General features: G+C 67.2%; 2 protein-coding genes across 4 annotated transcripts in view; both read left to right on the top strand.

Moving 5' to 3' along the window:
- Window positions 1–556: 556 nt before the first annotated feature.
- RRP1 (ribosomal RNA processing 1) lies at window positions 557–6,037 on the top strand. 3 transcript variants are annotated; one of them, XM_055126774.1, is made up of 13 exons: window positions 558–722; window positions 1,201–1,283; window positions 1,983–2,040; window positions 2,682–2,767; window positions 2,874–2,935; window positions 3,511–3,640; window positions 3,725–3,789; window positions 3,901–4,040; window positions 4,501–4,628; window positions 4,959–5,056; window positions 5,129–5,148; window positions 5,414–5,527; window positions 5,704–6,037. In XM_055126774.1, exons 1-13 carry the CDS (start codon window positions 590–592, stop codon window positions 5,859–5,861), a joined length of 1,275 nt encoding a protein of 424 aa, XP_054982749.1. In that variant the 5' UTR covers window positions 558–589; the 3' UTR covers window positions 5,862–6,037. The 3 variants fall into 3 exon arrangements, with proteins under 3 accessions (XP_054982748.1, XP_054982749.1, XP_054982750.1); XM_055126773.1 differs by having other exon boundaries at window positions 557–722; window positions 3,725–4,040; XM_055126775.1 differs by having other exon boundaries at window positions 667–722; window positions 2,633–2,767; window positions 3,725–4,040.
- Window positions 6,038–15,097: 9,060 nt separating this feature from the next.
- The window catches only part of AGPAT3 (1-acylglycerol-3-phosphate O-acyltransferase 3), a 31,930-nt gene continuing 26,362 nt past the window's right edge, over window positions 15,098–20,665 (top strand). Inside the window, exon 1 of the mRNA XM_055126331.1 lies at window positions 15,098–15,252. The gene's annotated coding sequence lies outside the window, so the exon portion shown is untranslated. The remainder of the gene's footprint in view (window positions 15,253–20,665) is intronic.

Here is a 20,665-nt window from a genome sequence, read left to right as displayed (position 1 = left end):
TCGGATGAGACCCGGACCCTAGCTGGAGCTAGCAGTAAAGGGTGCCTTGCATTGTGCCCTCGCGTCTGGTCTGGTCAGCGTGCGCGTGAAACTCCGACCCCAGGACACAGGACGGGCACGCATTTCTGACCGCTTGGTCTTTAGGGGTGGAGAATCCCACGTTCTCCTCAGTATTTCCAGCCTCAAGCCACTTCCAAGGGGAGGAAAGGCAAGAAAACCGCCACACCCCGGTGGTTTCTGCAGCCGCACTGCGGGCGCCCAGCAGCTGTCCTGGCGGGGGCGGAGGCCCGGGGCCACGCGCGGCAGGCGCCCTGCCCGCCCACTTGGGCCTGCCCCACGCCCAGCGGCCTCCGGGGCTCCGGGCCAGGCGGGCCGGGGACAGGGGTCGCGCCTGCACGCACACCCCCACTCGGGCGATCGCCGCTAGGGACGGCCACTGGGGGAGCCCCGGGCGCGTGAGGGGACCCGGGGGCGGGGCGGGGCCAGCCGCCCTGACGTCACTCGGCGCGCCCTCTCTGCGCGGCGCGTGCGTTCTGCGTCACGGGGTGAGCCCGGGAGAGCCGACGCGGGCTTCTGACGTCACGGCGCCATGGCCGCCTGCGCGCAGCTCCCGCCCGAGGTCCAGCTGGCCCAGCGCCTGGCGGGCAACGAGCAGGTGACCAGGGACCGGGCTGTGCGGCGGCTGCGGAAGTTCATCGTCGCCAGGACCGAGCAGGCCGCAGGTGGGCGCCGGCCCCCCGCGCCCGCCGTCCGCGCCCGGGGGCCGCCACGTGGCCCGAGCCCGCGCGTCCCTCGCGCTGCCCGCTGGCCCCTCGCGGCCAGGGACGGGGTCGCCCCCGTCGGCTAGCCGGAGCCGGCGGGGAGTAAGCCGGACGCTGCGGGGTGCTGGGCTCGGGGCTGAGCAGAGCCTCGCGTGCGCGTGTCTTGGGCTCGGTGAAGGGAAGGACCTGAAGTGACACCCAGAAAAGGCCACGGAGCAGGGCTGGACCTGGGCCGGGCTCACGCCTGCGACCCGCTCTTAGCCCTGAGCCTGCAGCAGAGCTCCCGGCTGGGCCCTGGATACGCTGGCAGCGCCGCCGCCGAGCAGGGCCGGGGGGCTCGGTTACCCGGGGGGTCCGGAGGGCGGCCCTGGTGGGGGCTCCCTGGCGCCCTGTGGTTCCCTTCTCCGCCTCGCCCCTGACGTCGGGCCGCCCCGTGCAGGTGGCTTCACGCACGACGAGCTGCTGAAGGTGTGGAAAGGGCTGTTTTACTGCATGTGGATGCAGGACAAGCCTCTCCTGCAGGTCAGTGGGCAGCAGGCAGCGGCCTGCCAGGGGCGGGAGGCGGGGAGGCGGCAAGTGCTGGAGACCCCAGAGCCTCCCTGCTCAGCGCCTCCACCCTGTCTGGGGCTGCACTTGACTGTGCTCAAACCTGTTCCTGGCTCTGTACTCGGGATGGGTCCTGGTGGGGAGCATGGGTGCCAGGGGTGCGCCCAGCTCTGCCTTCCCCGCGCTGTCCCCCCCTGGCCAGCATGCTCCCTGAGACTTGGCTCGCGTGTGTCGCGGCCTGGGAGCAGGGCCTTTGTCGAGCACCTGGGCTTGCTGGTTTGCGCCTCACGTCTCAGTGACGCCGTGGTCGCCCTGTGGCCTGGGTGAGGGCCGAGTTGTTTGCTTTGTCAGTCTCCACGAGTTTAGGGCTGAGGTGGTGGACGCCGTGGGGCACCGTGAGACCAGGGTTCTCCCCCCAGCCTGCCTTTTGTGGGAAACCTAGACGCTGTGGAAATACGGGGGCACGGCTGAGGTTTACCCTGCTTGGCCTCCTGGGGGTTCAGGGCGAGCACCCGCTGCGTTGACTGACCCCACCCCAGGCTCTCCTCCGCCCCGGTGCCTGGCCCGGCTTCGTCCCTGTGCTCACTGCCTTCTGCTGGCCTCCAGGTTCCTTCCTCACCCCCCCTCCCGAGTCCCTGTTCTAGGTCCCGCTAGTGAGGGTCTGTGTCCCTGCAGGAGGACCTGGGGAAAACCATCTCGCAGCTCCTCCATGCCTTCCAGACCACAGAGGCCCGTGAGTACCCTTGCCAGCCCGCCAAGAGTCGGTTCTCGGTGGGACGGGCCCCGTGCCTGCCCGCAGCAGAGGGGCAGCCGCTGGCGCTGCCGGGAGGAGGCCCGGGGCCTCATGCTCGGTGGCCAAAGCCCTTAAGCCACTGAGCCGTTTTCCAGCCTGTCAGAAGCTGCTTGGGCGTCACTTGGCTGTGTGACTCCCTGGAGAGCCGTGAGGTGCCACCTCTGGTTTCATGTCCCGGGGCTCAGTATTTCCGGCCTGAGTCCGCCCATTCACAAAGCCTGGTGCCCGCAGCTGCCCTGTCCTGCTCGGCGCGGGGCGGCCCCTGGCCGTGCCCTGCTCGTGGCACCAGCGACTGGGCTGCGTGCCTGGGGCCGCGGTTGGACCTGGCACAGCAGGGTCAGCGGGCCCGAGCACCGGGCCCAGGGCCGGGCTTGGGCAGTGCCGTCCATGGTGCCCTTGGGGCCTCTGTTGTTTGGGGGTGCTGGCGACTGGGCAGAGGGACCCTCGGGTCCAGCTGCCCGTCCCTGCCGTCTCGGGTCTCGGGGAAGCGGCTGCATCTCGGCTTTGCTCCCCGGGCTTCCTGCTGCCCCAGCTCCCAGCCCGAGTGCCCCAGCGGCCAGCGCTGACGCCCCTCTCCGCAGAGCACCTGTTCCTGAGGACCTTCTGGCAGACCATGATCCGAGAGTGGGTCGGGATTGACCGTTTGCGCCTGGACAAGTTCTACCTGGTGAGCACCCAGGGCGGTGGCCCTGGGCCTTGGGGTCCCGGGGAGCAGGGAGGAAGCCTTGGGACGGGGCTGTGCTCACGCGCTTGCTGACCCCGTCTTGTCGCAGCTCATGAGGATGGTCCTGCACGAGTCCCTGAAGGCGCTGCAGATGCGCGGCTGGGAGGAGAGGTGCGTGCATGCCCGGCCACGTCCCGCCCGAGTGGGCCAGAGCCTGTCCGGGGCCCGGCGGCAGCTGTTCCCCCGGGAGGAACCTCCATACCCCTAGGCAGGCCCCAGCTTCTCAGCCCTAGGGGCCGCGGGGGTGGGGACCGAGGCCGGTCATCAGATACAGGAGCCAGGGGACCCTCACTCTCCCTGTGGGGAGGAGGGACAGTGAATCGGTGATTGGCAAGGGGCTGACCCAGTTCCCCGCCACGAGGACAGCGGAGGGGCAGGAGAGGAGCTGGGGAGGACGGTGACCGCACCCCGCCAGACTGTGTCTGGGGGTCAGGACCTTTTGTGTGTGGCTGGAGGAGCCTGGGACACTCTGGGAACTGGCTGTGTGCCAGAGCCGTGGCCTCGGATGGCCGCTGGCGCTGGGCCACCCCCACCACGCCAGGTCCGTGCTGGCCGCGTGTCTGCCGCCAGCCGCAGTGCCTGTGCAGAGCTCGGCAGCAGCTCCCGGGCGCCGGCCGGGCGTGAGGCGTGGGTGGACCCGATGCACCCCGAGTGCCCATAGGCAGCCCCGCGCCTGCCTCCCCCAGGCCCAGGGAGCAGCTGCTGGAGCTTCTCACTGCCGAGATCCTGCACCCCGACAGCCAGGCCCCCGGCGGGGTCAAGAGCCACTTCCTTGACATCTTTCTGGAGGAGCTGACCAAAGTGGGCGCCGACGAGGTGGGGCCGGGGCTGGGAGGGAGGGCGGGAGGGAGGGTTCCTGCCGGGTGCCGGGCGAGCCCTGAAGCCGCTGCGTCTCCACAGCTGACGGCCGAGCAGAACCTCCGCTTCATCGAGCCCTTCTGCAGGATGGCGGCCCAGACCGGCGAGTGTGTGGGGGCTGCGGGGGCGGCACACCCTCACGCCCTTCCTCACCCGCACACACTATGGCCCTGCCTTCCCTGGCTCCACAGTCACGCGCTCACCCTCCTCCCCTGCAGTCCTGTGGTCCTCCACCACGTCACCTGCGGCATCTTGGAGCCCATCATAGAGCAGGCCCCACTGGCCATCGAGGCACTGATGGATGAACTGGACACGCAGCGGGGTGCGGACAAGGACTCGGAGCAGGGGTGGTCTGCAGGTGAGGGGGCTGCGCCCTGCCCTGCCCCCCACAGTGCCTCCCCGGCAGCCCGCCCTGTTCCCTGCGGGGCTCCCACACCCCCCTGGAGGCCGAGTCTATCTCTGTCCCGCCTGACACCTTCCTGGCCGTGGGCCCTCAGCCTTCTCTGGGCTGTGTCTGATTCTCTGTCTGCCGGTGTCTGGGTATCTGTCCGTGGTGTCCAGGTGTCTGACTGCGGGTGTTCCAGTGTCTGTCTGCGGGTGTCCAGGTGTCTGTCCGAGGGTGTTGGGGTGTCTGTCCGCGGGTGTGCGGGTGACTGACTGCGGGTGTCCTGGTGTCTGTCAGCGGGTGTCCTGGTGTCTGTTTGCGGGTGTGTGGGTGACTGACTGTGGGTGTCTGGTGTCTGTCTGTGGGAGTTCGGGTGTCTGTCTGCGGTGTCCCCATGTCTACTGCATCTCAGTGTGTGGTCCCTTCCATCTAGATGGGGCAGAGCCTGACGAGGAGGAAGAGGAGGACGACGAGGAGGAGGAGAAGGAGGAAGAAGACATAGAGGAGGAGGGGGAGGCTGGGGACAATGATGATGAGGACGACACTGAGGCCGTCCTGCAGGTGAGTGACCAAGAGGCCCCCAGACTCGGCCATGAGGTCCTCGCTCGGGTCCCACTTCAGGGCACCTGTCCCTGTGGGCGCTGCACTGCAGGGGGCTGGTCCTGCACCGAGCTAGCCGTGGCCCGTTGTTCCTGCAGGGCAGCTGCGGGGTGACCCCCACAGCGAGTGTCGCTTCCTTGTTTCTGCTTTTCCCCGGGCTGAGGGGGGAGAGCCCGGCTGAGACCCGAGGTTTCGAGGGGGTGGGCTGGCATTGAGGAGGGACGGGTTCGAGCAGAACTGGCCGGTGGCCCTCCAGCCGCCCCAGGGGCTGACCCCACCCCTTCCCCCCAGTTCGACTATGAGGCCGTCGCCAACAGGCTCTTCGAGATGGCCAGCTCCCCGAGCACCCCCTCCCACAACAGGAAGCGGCTGTACAAGGTGGTCCGCAGGTGAGTGGGCGGGGCCGCGCGGGCGCTGGGTGTCGGTGCCGCTGGCCAATGCTGACTCTCTGCCCCTTCCAGGCTGCAGAACCTGGCGGAAGGTGAGCGTGAGAGGCTGCCGTGTCCTGGCCCGGGGCAGAGGGGTGGCAGCGCCGTGGACTGGAGCCTGGCCTCGCCTCTGGACGGTTCTGGTGCATCCTGGGCGGCCCCCATGTGCTCGGGACGTGGGCCTGCTCCCAGACGCCCCGGGCCGTGTGTCGTGTTCTGGCATCTGTGGTGACATCGCCTGCTCGTGGGAGCCGGGGGCGGGGGTGGGGCTCCTGTGGGGCGCTGTCGCCCTCCTGAGCAGCGTCGTCTTGTCCTCAGGCGTCTTCCCGGAGGATGACGTCCCCGAGAAAGTGTATGAGAAGCTGCAGGCTGGCAGGCGGCCACGGAAGGCCAGGAGGAGCCTGCCCAAGGCCCGGAAGCCCCGGGACCCCGGTAGGCCCCTGACTGCACCCACTGCTGCCACCCTCACCCTGCCCTGTGACCCAGGGGTTGGTGGGAGGGGTGGTCTGTACCCCTTGCCACAAGCCAGGCTCACCTGGCACCCTGGGGGCCCTCCCCGCCGCCCCGCCCTGCAGGGCACTAGCTCACGTGCTGCCTCGCGGTTGCAGGGGACCCTGAGATGCAGGAGCCCCGCCCTGAGCAGCCCGGTGGCCCTGGCAGAAGGGGGGCCCATAAGAAGTGCCGCAGGCCAAGGCCGCCCAGAAGGAAAGCAAAGGCGGGTGGACAGGAGCCCCCGAGGAAGAAGAGTCGGCGGGGCCGGAAGTGACGTCGCCGGGCCAGCCCCAAGGGCCGGTTCCTGGACTCGGGGTGTGTGGGGGCAGAGGGCAGGGCCGAGGGCCGCGTCCTGCCCGACCGTCGCCTGCCCTGGACTGAGCGAGCCCCAGAGGCTGCCTGCTGACCGCGGGCGGGGGCGGGCGGCGTGGAATAAAGCGGCACCCTGTGCATCTGTCTCTGCCCGGAGTGGCCCTGGGGCACCTGCTGCTCCCACTCGCCTCACCCACCATGTGGCCCGAGGGCCCCTGCAGGGGTGCATGGGGGCACTTGGCACCCTTCCCGAGGCTGCCCATTTCCCCACCACACAGACTCGAATGCGGCCCCCTGGTAGACGCCCCTCCAGGGCCGCGCGGCCACGTCCGCCCAGCTCGGGCTGGAGCCCTGGCTTGCCTTGCCCACCCTGGACCTCACAGCCCCTAGGGCCCTGCACAGGGCAGGGGCGGATGGGGTGCTGCACCCCCAAGTGCCTCCTGGGTCGGGCTGTCTGCACAGGCACAGTGCAGGGACCCCAGCAGACGGGCCCCCAGCTGGCCACTGCCCGAGGGCCGCAGTGGCCGAGTGAAGCAGGTGGCCAGGAAGCTCCCACGAAGGTGGCTGTGAGGGGACAGCTGGCCAGAGCTGCTGTCCCCTGCCTGGCTCCAGGAGACAGGGCCGTGACACACGTGGCTGATGGCTCGAGCCCAGACAACCGCCTCTGGTTCCCACTACAAAGGGCACCCGGTGCCGGCAGCCTCATGGGCCACTCTGGGGGCTTGCTGCAGCTCCCACACGGCCTGCCTGGTGCCCCCCTGCCCTTGGTGCAGGCGGGACCCCTCCTGTCCGGAGCCCACCTCATCACCGCTCCGCTGCTGCCCCCCAGGGCTTGTGTTGTGTGTCTGAGGTGTGGCTCCGTGTGATTGATTTGACCCGATTGCATTTGGGAGCAGGGAGGGTCGTTTGCAGATGGAGTGGAGCGGCCGCTGGCTGGCGGGATGCGCCCTGCACGGGGCAGACCACACAGGCCGGGACGCCCTCTTCACTCGCTGTGGGAAGGGGGCGTTGCAGGGAGGCCCAGCATGAGACGGGCACAGCAGCACCGTGGGACAAGCTGGTGCTGAGCTGGAACCTCACAGACCTCTGGGGCACTCCCAGTCCAGAAGGCTGCCAGAGTGCCAGCCATCACATCACTGGAAAGGGCAGAAGACTCCGCTCTGGAACTCAAGGGTTCATCTGTCTGCCTGCGTGAGGGCCTGGCAGGCCTGGTCCCTCTCTTGGCTGCCCCCCCGGCCCGCGGGTGTCCGTGGAGGTGGGACCGGCAGTGGGGGTGGGGGGCATCAGGTCCCCAGTCACTGCAGGCCCACACGGGGTCTGCTCGGTGCCAGAGTCCCCCAGCCCTGAGCGAGGCCATCTTCCCTGGGGTGTCAGCAGCAGCCAACACTCCTGTCCTCAGCTGTCACAGGACCCTGCACTGGCTGCCGGGCCCTCAGCACCCTGAGGGGAGGTGGGCCAGGAGCCGCACTGAGGTGCTCCAGGAACTCCGAGTGCAGAGGGGCAGCGCACCCCTGCCTCTACTTCCCTCCCCTTGCTCTCCCTGCTGAGGGTGGCCCTGGTCACTTGTGAACCCTGGGCCTCGGTGGGTCTCGGGACATGTCAGCAGCGCTCAGGGCTTAGTGCTCGCACTGAGGCCACGGCTGACCGTCAGAGCCCCAGGGGTGGCACCTCTCCCACCCTCAGGTCTCAGGGAGGCAGGGCGGCCATGGCAAACGCAGGGGCCGAGACAGGGCACAGGGCAGAGCCCTTGCACGCAGCCAGCCTGAATTCAATCCTTGACGCCCCCAAAGTGGTCTGAGTGGGAGCCAGGGGTGAGCCCTGAGCAACACCCTCTGGCCCAGAAGCCAAGTGGGGAGAAATGGGGAAGCCCCAGAGGGGACCCACACCCAGCCAGTCAGACCCGGGGGTGCCGAGCCCCTCCCACAGGAAGCGGCAGCCGTCTGGTGCCCGAGTGTCAGAGGAGCTCCAGTTCCTGCCACAGCCCCCTTCCCTGTGCCCGTGTCACTGCCGCCCGGCCCTGCCCCGTTGGCCCTGTGTCCAGGCTGGCGTCTGCTTCCCCAGGCTCGGAGTCGGGACTGCGTGGGTCAGGGTGAGTCCTGACTTGCTGTGCTGAGTGGCTGGTGGGCAGGCGGCCAGGAGCAGCCAGGAGAGAGCACAGACCCGCACGCAGGCTCCCCTCGGGGCCGGGCCACCCAGTCTCCTCTTGCAGGCACCGGCCTGGATCTGGGGAAGCGCTGGCACCTGCCGGCCTAACTCAGCGTTGCCTTCACTCAGTCCAGCTGTCCCCGGGCAGGAAAATGGACCAGGGCAGCAGGGGGCTGCCGCAGGGATAGAAAGAATGAACAACACCTGGACAGACAGACCCCTGCCAGGTGTGTGTGTGTGAGCACCCCACAAGCTGTGTGAGAGCACAGACCTGCATCGTGTCTCTGTGTCTGTGTCTGACCGTGACTGGTCAGGTTGTGTGTGTGTGTGCGTGTCTGACCGTGACTGGTCAGGTTCTCTGTGCCCGTGGGACTGTCCGGTGTGGCGGCCTGGCCTGCCCGTGAGCCCCGTTGGACACGCTTCTCCCGACCGCACCCTACGCGCCCGGCTCAGAGCTGCCCTGCCGTGCTAAGACGCCGCTGGCCCGGCTCTCCCCTGGACACACAGTCTCGAGCCCACCTGCCCGCCCCTTCACTGTGGGGGCCACTCTGGGCCGGCCCTGCGGGAACGTTTAGGGCCTTGGCCTTGCTGCTGACCCCGCCCGGCCCCGCACAGCCAGAGCGATCCCTGACCCAGAGCCCTGAACGGCCCACCCCCCAAAAGACTTTTATAACTTTTAGAGAAAAAGAAAATGAGCCAGAGAGAACATTGCCACCTGCCTTCCCCCAGGCTGCCCTCACCTCACCTCCCCCCAGCTGTCTCCCCCCAAGCTGTTCCCGCCTATCCCCAGCTGTCCCTCCCCCCACCCCCAGCTGTGCCTGCCTTCCTAGCACCCGGGGTCTTAGGGGATGCGGTGGGAGCAATGTAGTGTCCCGGGCTTCAGGCCCGTTTCTTCGTTTTGTCCCGGGTCCGCTTGGGTACTTACCTTTCCTTTGGTAGTGCCCGGGGTTGCTCCCAGCAGCGTGCGGCGTGGGGGCGGTGCTGTCCTGCGTGCAGGCCGCGAGCTCCAGCGGCTGAGCCGGCTCCACAGTGCGGGGCCCGTTTCCCTGGACTCCGAATCATCTCCCAGTGCCGGGGCTGGAACTGAGGCCCTCACGCGCTCAGGCAGGCTTGCTGTGCCGCGAGCAGCATCCCTGGTCCGTATTTCACTTTATTAAAAAAAAAAATCCCTTGTTGTGGGGCCACTCAGGTGGGTGCTGGGGGTGGGTCCCCCCTGGTGACGCTGCTCTTTGGCTTCCCCCCTGCTTTTGTTGTCACTGAGCTGGTACCCTCATGTCAGACCCGCGCTCCCGAGGGGGACGAGGTCCCGAGCCTGGTCACATGCTCTTTATGTCTTTGGGGGGAAAAAGTCTAATCTTGTCTTCACCCCGTTTTATTTCGTTCTTGATCCCAGACCATTTATTTTATTTTTCAAATTGATTTTGTTCTGGGGGGTGGTGCTCAGGGCTGACGCGTGGCTCTTTGCTTGGGAATCACTCCTGGTGGTCCTTGGGGAACGGAGTGGAGCCCGGGATGGTGGCCTCGTGCCGGCAGGCCGCCCTCCCCATTGTCCCGTCTCCCCGGCCCTCACAGTCCATGTTTTGTTGTTTTTTTTTTTTCTTTTTGGATCACACCCGGCGATGCACAGGGGTTATTCCTGGCTCATGCACTCAGGAATTACCCCTGGCGGTGCTCAGGGAACCATATGGGATGCTGGGAATCGAACCCGGGTCGGCCGCGTGCAAGGCAAACGCCCTACCTGCTGTGCTATTACTCCAGCCCCGCTCACACAGTCCATGTTAAACTGAGTATTTCACATGTTTGCTGGTAGCGTGTTTGGGGCACGGACCCCTGACTAGGACCTGCAGGCCTCTCCTCCGAACCCTGGCAGCCCCGTCGTCTGTCTGTCCTGTGGCGCCTTCTGTCCCCCATCACGACCGGAACTCATGTGTCCGACTCCCTAGGTGTTCCTGGCTCCGGGTCCTACTTTCAGGCCCTTTGTCACCATCTGGATGGGCGCCGGGCCCCGTGAGAGGCGATGGCACGGGTCTTCCCGGCGCCTCGGCATGGGACCTGCCCGGGGTGGATCCCACCTGGCACCTGGGGCTGCGTTTCCACCAGGTCTCGCCACGGTCCCACAGGGCCGGGCTCGCCCACGCCTCAGTGAGGAAAACCGCCTTGTGTGGCGTCCAGCACAAACATGTGACTCATGCCATGGGGCCCAGTGCCAGTCTGCCCCCTGGGACCCGGCGGGCCACAGGGAGGGAGTGTGAGAGGCCCTGGACACAGCTGCCTTCCTGGAACCCATGAGACGGGGCCCCAGGTGCAGCCCAGAGTGTGGCCCTGGCGGTTCCCGTGGGAGCGGCACCTGCCTCAGAGCCCTGGGAGGGAGGCCGGGGTGCAGGTGGCTGCCCTCTCGGGTCACAGCCACCACCTGGAGCCTGGACACACACTGGCCGGCACAGCAAGCACACGTGCACACAGACATGCAAGACGTGTGTACCTGGAAAATACCCGTGCAAAACATACATAGAAGCATGCGCCAGTATGAACATCAATACGAGAAAGTCATTTTGTAATGTAGAGCTGTTCTGCCCCGCCCGGGGCTGTGAGCCTGGGGAGGCTTCTGCCGGCTCTGTCGCTGGCTTCTCTCCGTGCCTGTATCGGTGTCAGTTCAGCTGTGTCCGTGTTTCTCTCCCCATCAGCCTGCCGCGCCCGACGGGGAGGTCAGCATCGGGGAGTTAGGAGGAGCCGGTCCTCGCGGCCAGAGGCCTTAGGATCTACGGTTGAGGCCAGTGGGGAGGTGCTCGTGGTGGGGAGGCAGCACCCTGACTCTGAGAAGACCCCCGAGCTCTCGGCCCGGGACCTGGCGTGACTCAGCTGGTGTCTGCCACAAGTGACTGTGAACTGGTGGCTGTGGGGCTCCTCCCAGGGGAGCAGGTGGGGACCCAAAGCTGGTGGCTCACTTGGTGCCGGGCTGGCCCCAGATCTGCGCTGACTGTCCCAGTCTCAGCGGCACTGTCAGTGGCATGTGGCCCGCCCAGGCACCTCCCAGCAGCTGCTCCCGCACAGATGCTCGGGCCGGGTCACTGTGTGGGCCGAGTGCATGTGTGTGGGCCTCAGGCCACTTGGGGCTGTGTGACCCCACCATGGCCATGTGGGATTCAAAAGAGGGTGTGAGGGAGGAGGGGGGAGGGGCGCTGCCTGGCGGGGGCTGGCATGGTTCCACCGAGACGCTGGTATTAACAGTGTCGTAAGCCAGGTCCTGAGAGAAAAGCTAAAGAAGGGGGGTGTGGCCAGAGCGATAGTACAGCGGGGAGGGTATTTGCCTTGCACACAGCCAACCCAGGTTCGATTCCCAGCATCCCATATGGTTCCCCAGCACCGCCAGGAATAATTCCTGGGTGCAGAGCCAGGAGTAACCCCTGAACATCGCTGGGTGTGACCCAAAAAGCAACAAAAGAAAACAAAACAAGAGTTAAAGACAGTGAAGGGGCCAGAGAAATGGTTCAGTGCACTTGCCGTGAGCACAGCCAACCCAGTCAGCCAACCTCACCGATACCAGTCAGGTCCCCGAGCACACTGGGTGTGTGCGTTACGAGTGTGTGAGTGTACATGTGAGTGTGTGTATGTGTGCATGTATAGAGCATGCACATGTGAGTGTGTGTGAGTGCATGTGTGCAGTGAGCATGTGTGTGAGTGTGCTTGTGTGTGTGTGTGTGTGTGTGTGTGTATTTGCATGTCCTGGGGCACCTGGGTCCCGCCAAACTCTCCCTGCTCAGAGCCTGCTCGGGAGCCTGCCCAGCCCTCCCGAGCCAGGGCCTGTGTTACAGGGGGTCCTAGACGCCCGAGAGGACTTGTCCTGGGAGTTGGGGCTACACAGGGGGCGGGAGAGGGTCCACGCAGTGCCCGGGGTAAGCAGATCCCTGGGCTCACCCCTACCCCCGCCCCTGCTCGGACCCCTGGGATCTCTCTGCACCCCTCCTTTTCCTAATCCTCCAAGACAGTGTAAAACTTTTTTTTTTTTTTTTTTTTTGCTTCTTGGGTCACACCCAGCGATGCACAGGGGTTCCTCCTGGCTCTGCACTCAGCAGTTAACCTGTGCTCAGGGGACTATATGGGATGCTGAGAATCGAACCCGGGTCGGCTGCGTGCAAGGCAAAAGCCCTACCCCCTGTGCTATCGCTCCAGCCCCAAGTGTAAAACTCTTTTAAGAATGTTCTGGAGAGGCTGGAGCGATAACACAGTGGGTAGGGCGTTTGCCTTGCACGCGGACGACCCGGGTTCAAATCCCAGCATCCCATATGGTCCCCTGAGCACGGCCAGGGGTAATTCCTGAGTGCAGAGCCAGGAGTAACCCCTGTGCATTGCCGGGTGTGACCCAAAAAGCAAAAAAAAAAAAAAAAAAAAAGAATGTTCTGGAGGGCCTAGAAGCTGGGAAGGTGTTTTCTTGCACACGGCTAGCCCAGGTTGGATCCCCAGATGGTCCCCCGAGCCCGCCAGGGGTGACCCCTGAGTGCAGAGGCAGGAGTAAGCCCTGAGCACTGCTGGGTGAGGCCCCAAACAGCAACAGCTGCCAAGAATGACTCGACTGGGTGCCGAGAGAGCTGGCGGGAGGGAGGGCGAGGGCTTTGAGAGAAGAGAGGCGCGCAGCTGGCCTCACCCCTGCGCGGGTCCCCCGCCCGCCAGCCACTGAGTATGGAGAGTGCCTTGGACTTGGGGACACCGTGACGCTCAGGAGAGCCAGGCGGGGTGGGCCGGCTGGGCGGCACCTCAGAGGCCCGAGCAGGGCGGGTCTCGGGAGCGTCGGCAGGACAGAGGGTGGCCGAGGTGCAGGGCTGCCGTGTCTGCCCTGAGAGTGGGACAAGCTGGGTCCCCACCGCCACCACCTGCCTGGGCCCCAGCAGGGAGTGGGGTGAGCCCGAGCACAGCCCCCAGCATGCACTCGGGGTGCAGGCACCGGGCTGGAGATGAGCCGCCAGGTCCGGGAAGGAGGAGGGAGGGTGGGGGTCCCCCTTCCAGAGCCCGCCCACACCAGGGGCACCGGGTTGGCCCCCCACCCTGCGACCTTGACTTGACCTCCAGACTTCTCTGCCGGTCCCCCAGGGTTTCGGGGGGCTCAGCCTCCAGGTGGCCCCTGTGTCCGGTATCAGGCTGCCGTAGGGAGTCACCGGTGGAGCACGTCCCCGCGCCCTCAGGCACGTCAGCAGGGCCACATGTGGCGGCTGGCTGCTGGGCCGTCTGGCTTTGGGAGACTCAGCCGCGCCCCAGCAGCCTGGCGGGGTCCGTACCTGCTCTTCAGCACGAGAGGACCGGAAGGCGAGGCCCAGCGGGCGCCCTTGGCCAGGGTCACGGCTCCTGCCTGCCCAGCCTCTTGGGCTGGGGTCTTGCTCTGCCCAGGCACAGCTGTAGCGTGGGGCGCCCTTGTCCTTCCAGAGAAAGCCCCTCTCCCGCCCAGTCGCCCAGTGTCCTCCCTCAGGGCCCCGAGAGGCCACACACTGGCGGGGGGCAGGGGGCTGCCGTGGCAGAGCCCTTGGGGAGGGCCTTGCTGTTCCTTTGTCCTTTGCAGGGCGACCAGAGTGATCACGGGCTGGTGAGCTGGGGTGCGTGGAGCCCACACAGAGACCCCACAAGACCCTCCAGCCCAGCGAGATAAAAACACAAGCAAACCTGGGGAAAAAATAATTTTTTTAATTTAAACATTTTGGGATGTGGGTCACACTTTAGCACTCCTGGCGGTGCTCAGAGAACCCTATGGGAAGGCGGGAATCGAACCCAGGCCAGCTGTGTGCAAGGCCAGCACCCTCCCCGCCGTGCCGTCACTCTGGCTCCCAGAAGCACAAGGCAACTTTTCAAGGGTCAACAGGCTCAGGGCTTGTCCATGAATTTAAAGTCACAGAAGGGGGCGGGAGCGATGGACCAGTGTGTGTGTGTGTGTGTGTGTGTGTGTGTGTGTGTGTGTGTGTGTGTGTGTGTGGAGGGGGGGGGCGTTGCCTGGCACAGGGCGCACTCGGCTCTGATCCCCGCCATCCCATATGGTCTCCCGAGCCCCGCTAGGAGTGACCCCTGAGCACTGAGGTGCGGGGCCCCCTGCCCCGCAGCCCTGGACTCTCTCCTACGGGTCCGGAGAGCCTGGCCTTCTGGGTGCCCTTGGAGTGGCCTTCAGTGCGCGGGGCCAGGGGCCAGCTGGGGGCCTCGCACAGTGCCAAGCTGCCCTCGTGGCTCAAGGGGACAGAAGGGGTCCGCCCAGGGCAGGGGCAGAACCTTCCTGCTTAGAAAGTGTCAGGTGAAAGGTGGCGTTAACCAGACATGCTGGCACCTGTGTAACCGGATCCGGGCCCTTGGGCTCAGGTAATCACAGGCTTGGTGCCGACACCCGCCCCCACTGCAGGTGCTGGGCACTGACTCCGGGTGGCCAGGAGGGCGCCGTCCTGCAGAGGGCCCGTGGGGGCTCAGGACACCCAGGGGACAGGGCCGCACTCCCACTCGGCTCACGTGACCCTCAGCCCTCCCCGGGTGCCCGCCACAGTGTGTGTCCCCACTTTCCTGGCTTCCTGTCCCCACTTCCCTGCCTGGCACCCCCCCATACCCCCCTGTCCCCCTCCCAGACCTTCCCCTCTAGCCCAGGGGGGACGAATTCCAGGTCCCTGCCCGAAGCCCCACGCCTGTCCCCCGCCCCCTGCGTCCTTGCATGTCCCCCCACTTGGCACGACCCCCACCCGCGTACCTGCACCGCTGCCGGCCCCTGCCGCATCCCATCCCCACCTTGTGACCCTGCCCCGCGTCCCTGTGGGCCTCCCAGCCCCCACCACGCGTCCTCGCACCCCTCTGCCCCCAGCCCGCATCCCCCACCCCGCATGTAACTCCACCCTGCGTGTGTCCCCCAGGCCTGCACCCCGCACGCCCGCCCTGTGTCCTCCTGCATGTCCCCTGCGCGTCCCCTGCCTGTGCGTCCCTGCCCGTGTCCCCTGCCCCGCGCGTCCCCGCCGTGTCCCCGCCCCGCTCCCCGCGCGTCCCCGCTCGTGTCCCGCCCCGTGTCCCCCGCGTGTCCCCGCGCCCGCCGGAACTGGGCTCCGCACAGGAAGTGGCGCGGCGGGGGCGGCGCGAGTGAGGCCCGAGCAGGCCCCGGGCCGGCGGCCCAGCAGCGGCCCCGGGACTGGCCAGACGCGCCTGAGCGACCCCCGCCCGCCCCGCCGCGCGACCCGCCGCCGCCGCCGCCGCCGCCGCAGGTGAGACCCGGCCGGGCGCGGACGGCGCGACCCCCGCCCCGCGCAGACCGCCCGCGGACCCGGCCCGGGGAGCCCCGCCGGGGAGCCCGGCCGGGGAGACCCCGCCAGGGAGACCCCGCCGGAGAGACCCCGCCAGGGAGACCCCCGCGCCCTGCGTCCGCGGCGCGCGCTCGGTCCCTTTAACTTTGGGGGAAGTTGCATGGAATCCGCGGGTTTGCAGCCGGCGGCGCCAGGCCCCTCGGACAGGTGGAGTGTGGCCCCCGGGGGAGCCGGGAGACCCTGCCGGAGAAGCCCCCGCCCAGCCTCCTCCGGCCGTCGGAAACGCAGCCGCTGCCCAGGCCGCCGCCGGAGGGACGCTGCCCGCGGCCTGCTCGGGCGCCTGCGGCTCGCCCCGCCGCCGCTTCCCGATGGCCACTCCGGGGGTCCCCGGGTCCCAGGCCAGGCGGACCTGCCCGCCCGCCTCACCCCGCAGGTTGGGCTGGGCCCACAGCACTCGCTGGACCCGGGCGGGTGGGCAAGGGTCTCGGGCGGGCTCGGCCCTCTGCTCCCGGCTGCACCAGACTGTCAGCCCTGCCAGGAGGTCCTGGGCGACGGGCGTGCCCCCTACCCCGTGCCACCCAGACCCGCAGAGGTGCGGGGCCCGCGTGGGGAGGGTCCAGAGGGCTGGGCAGCCCCACGCCCAGCCCACATGCTTCCTCGGGGCCTGCTTGGGGTGGCGGGAGCGAGGGAAGTCGTGGCGGGGAGGGACACGAGTGCTGTCCCTGAGCGCTAGAGCCCCACGTGCTCCGCCGCCCGTCCACTGGGCCCCGCTGCTGCCAGGGCTCTGCGCTCACTGGGTTCCCTTGGAAGCAACAGGAGAAGGGGTCGGTGCCGTGGCCACGGGCCCTGGAGCATTGAGGTTCCATGAGCCGCTCCAGGCTGCGGGAGGAGGCCACCAGGGCCAGGCCCCAGGACCCTCACGCACTGCCAGAACCGCTCTGAGCCCAGGGTGCTGGCCACCACGCCCTGGAACTGCACGGAAACGGTTGCTGTGCGAGCCACGAGGGGGCCGGACCCAGGCCCACGTGTCAGGGCCCGCCACTCCCCGGGGCCCGGCTCTGGGCGGCTGGTGGGAGGGGTGCAGGCCACTCTGGTTTTGGGGTGCTGACGCGGGCAGCTGCGGGAAGGCATGATGGGCCACCTGTAAGTGTCACTGAGCCCATCGGAGGGCGCAGACCCCGCCCAAGCCCCTTGCGGCGGGCATTTCAGCGGGCAGCAAGAGCCGCGGCCAGCAGACATGGCCTGGCAGAGAGGCCCAGCGGGGTGGAGGCCCGGGGGCCAAATCAGGATCCGAGCACTCTGGCATCACGGGTGTCATGTCCAAGCCTGGGTCAGACCCAGAGCCCCTCTCTCGACGGTGAAACTGCATCAGCGACCAGCAGCCCTGCCCAAGCGGCAGGCGGCCTGGGGGGTGACTCTCGCCCCTGAGAAGGTCCTTTTACTGGCTTGCCCTGCGAGGCTGGGGCGGTCACTCTGTGGTCTGGTGCCGGGGACATCCCAGTGGGGCAGGTCACCCTGAGCACTGAGCCAGGAGAGGCCTGAGCACTGTGCAGGGAGTAGCGGCTGAGCAGCCGGGTGTGACCCAGGAGCTGACAACAAAAGCGCCAGAGCAGCTCTGCCTGCCGAGGAAGGTCCAGACCCCCACGCATGTGCCACGGGAGGGCGCGAGATAGAGTTGGGCGGGCGGGAGGGAGGGAGGGCCCCTCGGGAGGGAGGGAGGGCCCCTCGTTTGGCTCGAGATAAGAGCTTGGGGGTGCTTGAGCTGTGGGGGGCTGGGCTGGCCTGGCCCTGTGGGGAAGTGGGTTGAAGGCCGTGCTGAGACCTGCACGAGCCAAGGAGGATGGGAAGAAGGACAGGAGGGAAAGGGAGGGATGAGGAGGGGAAGGTGGGGAGAGGAGGGAGGGGTGAGGGGGGGAGGGGAGGGGAGAGGCTGGGGGATGAGAAGGGGGGAGGGGAAGAGATGAGAGGGGAATGTGGGGAGGGGCTGGAGGGATGAGGAGAGAAGGGTGGGGAGGGGCTGGAAGGATGAGGAGGGAAGGGGAGAGGAAGGAGGGGTGAGAAGAGAGGGGGAGGGGAGGAGGGATGAGGGGGGTGGCGGAGCGGGGGCAGGGACAGGGGTGGAGCCTCAGCATGCATCTTTCCCAGCTCCCCACAGGACCCCGCTCCTCTGTCCCCGCCCGGCCCGTGGCCCTCGGCCTGCAGCCCCTGACCCCCCAGCACAGAGCCTGGCTCTGGAGGCCCTCGTGTCTCCTCCCCTGCGCGGGTCCCAGAGCAGAGGTGCCCGAGGCCAACCCGGGACACTGTTTTGTCCCCCGTGGACCTGGAGAACATCTCCAAAGTTCTGAAATGAAAGGCCGGGGTCCCCTATCTGAGAGGCCCCCAGAAACACTGGTCAGGAGGGGGAAGGGGAGAGAGGGAGGGAGGGAGAGGGGGGTAGCAGGGGAGAGGGAGAGGGAGGGAGAGAGAGTGAGAGAGAGCTTGGGAGAGAGGGGGTGAGAAGGAGAGAGAGAAAGAGAGGGGAGGAGGGGAGAGAGAAAGAGAGGGGGAGGGGAGAGAGGGAGAGTGAGGGGGAGAGGGAGACCGGGAGGGGGAGAGAGAGAGAGGCAGAGAGAGGAAAAGAGGGGGAGAGGGAGACAGGGAGGGAGAGTGAGGGGGAGAGAGGGAGTAGAGTGAGAGGAGGGGGAGGGAGGGGAGAGGGGGAGAGGGAGAGAGAGGGGAGAGAGGGGAGGAGGGGAGAGAGAGGGAGTAGAGTGAGAGGAGGGGGAGGGAGGGGAGAGGGGGAGAGGGAGAGAGAGGGGAGAGAGGGGAGGAGGGGAGAGAGAGGGAGAGGGGAAGGGAGAGGGGGGAGAGGGTAGGAGGGGAGAGAGAGGGAGTAGAGTGAGAGGGAGGGGAGAGGGAGAGGGGAAGGGAGAGGGGGAGGGGAGAGGGGGAGAGAGAAGGCCAACTCCCCAGCGCGAGGCCAGTCTGGGCCGTGTCTGCCCCCTGACCTGTACAGAGCTACCTGTGTCCTGTGTCCTTAGATTTTGTTTGTTTGGGGGCCACACCCGGTGGTGCTTGGGGGTCACCCCTGGCAGTTCCCCGGGGGACCTTGTCGGGTGCTGGGCTGAACCCAGGGTGCGTGGAAGGGCCGTGCGGTCGCTCGGCCCCAGATGTAGATTTTCTCAGACTTGCAGAGCGCGGTCAGTGCTCCCAGCCCGCGTCTCGCCCCGAGGTCACGGTGCTTCCAGGCTGTGTTTGTGTCTGTCCGCGTGCAAGGCGTCCCGGCAGGTGCTCGCCGTGTGTGTGGGGCTCCCGGTGCCCTGGGGCTGCGCGGACACACGGGCCTGAGGTGGAGTCTGGGCCCAAGCCTGCTGCCCGGGCCTGGGGTTCCCTGCGCTCGGGTGGGCCGTCAGCTGGGGCTGCAGGAGCAGGGACCCAGGCGGCCTCTCGGACCCCTGCTGCCCCAGACAGTGAGTGGGAAGAGGCTGAGACGCGCCTTCTCTGCTGGGGGGCGAGAGGGGTGGGCGCTCTGCGGCCCGGCCGGGATGGATGGGGATGAGGAGAAGGCACCGGGGCTGGTGTGTGCGTGTGCAAGGCTGAGTGCCACGAGCGGGGTGTAAGCATGAGCAGACCTGAGTGTCCATGTGAGTGTGTGCCTTTCAGTGCTAGTGTGTGTGAGCAGAGCTGAGTGTGTGTGTGAGCAGAGCTGAGTGTGTGTGAGTGTGAGCAGAGCTGAGTCTGTGTGTGTGAGCAGAGCTGAGTGTGTATGTGTGAGTGTGAGCAGAGCTGAGTGTGTGAGTGTGAGCAGAGCTGAGTGTGTGTGAGCAGAGCTGAGTGTGTGTGTGAGCAGAGCTGAGTGTGTGTGTGTGAGTGTGAGCAGAGCTGAGTGTGTGAGTGTGAGCAGAGCTGAGTGTGTGTGAGCAGAGCTGAGTGTGTGTGTGAGCAGAGCTGAGTGTGTGAGTGTGAGCAGAGCTGAGTGTGCGTGTGTGTGAGCAGAGCTGAGTGTATGTGAGCAGAGCTGAGTGTGTGAGTATGAGCAGAGCTGAGTGTGTGTGTGAGCAGAGCTGAGTGCGTGTGTGTGAGCAGAGCTGAGTGTGTGAGTGTGAGCAGAGCTGAGTGTGCGTGTGTGCGTGTACGAGCAGAGTCTGGCTGGAGCACGGGGTTGCAAGTATGCGGATGGACGAGGACCTGGTGGGCGACTGCCCAGCTGCGCTTGGGGGCTGTGCCGCACGCCAGCAGGAGGGGACGGCACCGTCTCCGGAGCCAGCGTCCCCTGCTCCCCTGCTAGTGCTTCCTGCGGGTTTCAGAGGGACGCCGAGGCCCCGTGACCAGGCATGGGCCCCGTGCGAGGGTGCGGCGGGCGGGGGGCGGGCCTCCTGTGAGGCGGGAGGAGGAACCGCAAACAGAAGCGGCCACACTCTCCACACGCCGCCTCCCAGCCGAGAAAGTTCTCACGGCCGGGCCGAGGCCCAGCAGGAGGGCGCCCGTGGGGTCCCCGGGCCCACCAGGAGTGGCCCCGAGCACAGAGCCAGGAGTCAGCCCTTAGCACCGCCAGGCGGCTCCAGAAAGTCTCTGGTTTCTCAGAGGCCGTTCCAGACTGTTCTGTTCGGGTTGGTGTCCCGCGTGTCCTGAGCCGCCGTGTGTGCACGGTGCTCTCTGAGTCCAAGCTGAGTGCTCCCGGTCTCTGTCCCATCCCCCCCGTCCTCGTTCACTTGGTCGCGGTGGGGATCTGTGGTGCTCGCAGCTGTGCCCGGTGAGTCGCTGTGGCCCCAGACTCAGGCCTTGCCCAGCCCTGCCTGCTGCTGTCCGGGGCCGCCCTGCCAGGTGTGTGACGGGCTGAGCCTGGGGGGCGGGGGAGGGCTGAGGCGGGACACTCTGGCTGCTCCGACTATGCGGAGGTTGTGGGCCCATGCAGGCCACACACAAGCGTGATCCACAGAACACACGCGTGTATATGCACACTGCAGGCACGTATGTGGGCATGCACTTGCACACACACACCTGTGCACACATGCACATTCACCAACATGTGCACGCACACGCACACACATGCACACGCACACGCGCACACACGTGCAGACAGGCGCCCTGTGGAGCTCTCTGGAGGTGGCGCCGAGGGCGGGGGCGGCAGAGACGGTCTCGGCCCTGTCAGTGTCAGCACGGGGAAGGCAGGAAGGAGACTCGTGGGCGTCGGGCGGGGCCGTGGGGGCCGTCACCCTGGGCGACCCCGTCCCCTTGAGGACCTGCCGGGCAGACCCCGGGGGTGTCCTGACCCCGCTATCTGGCCCTTTCCTGTCCCTTCCGCGGTGACCTTGAGCCTTCCTCCCTCCCACCCGGTGCCACCTGTCCCCGCCCCCAGGGCCCCCAGGGCCTGCCTCGCCCCCTCAGCAGCCCA

This window comes from Sorex araneus, chromosome 2 (genome assembly GCF_027595985.1).
Source record: "Sorex araneus isolate mSorAra2 chromosome 2, mSorAra2.pri, whole genome shotgun sequence".
Lineage (NCBI taxonomy): Eukaryota > Metazoa > Chordata > Mammalia > Eulipotyphla > Soricidae > Sorex > Sorex araneus.
This window is presented reverse-complemented; position numbering and strand designations above follow the sequence as displayed.

Coding starts and splice junctions, on each gene's coding strand:
- RRP1 (XM_055126773.1), top strand. CDS start 590: ATGGCCGCCTGCGCGCAGCTCCCGCCCGAGGTCCAGCTGGCCCAGCGC. Junction 723..1,200: donor CAGGACCGAGCAGGCCGCAG/GTGGGCGCCGGC, acceptor CGCCCCGTGCAG/GTGGCTTCACGCACGACGAG. Junction 5,149..5,413: donor GCTGCAGAACCTGGCGGAAG/GTGAGCGTGAGA, acceptor TCTTGTCCTCAG/GCGTCTTCCCGGAGGATGAC.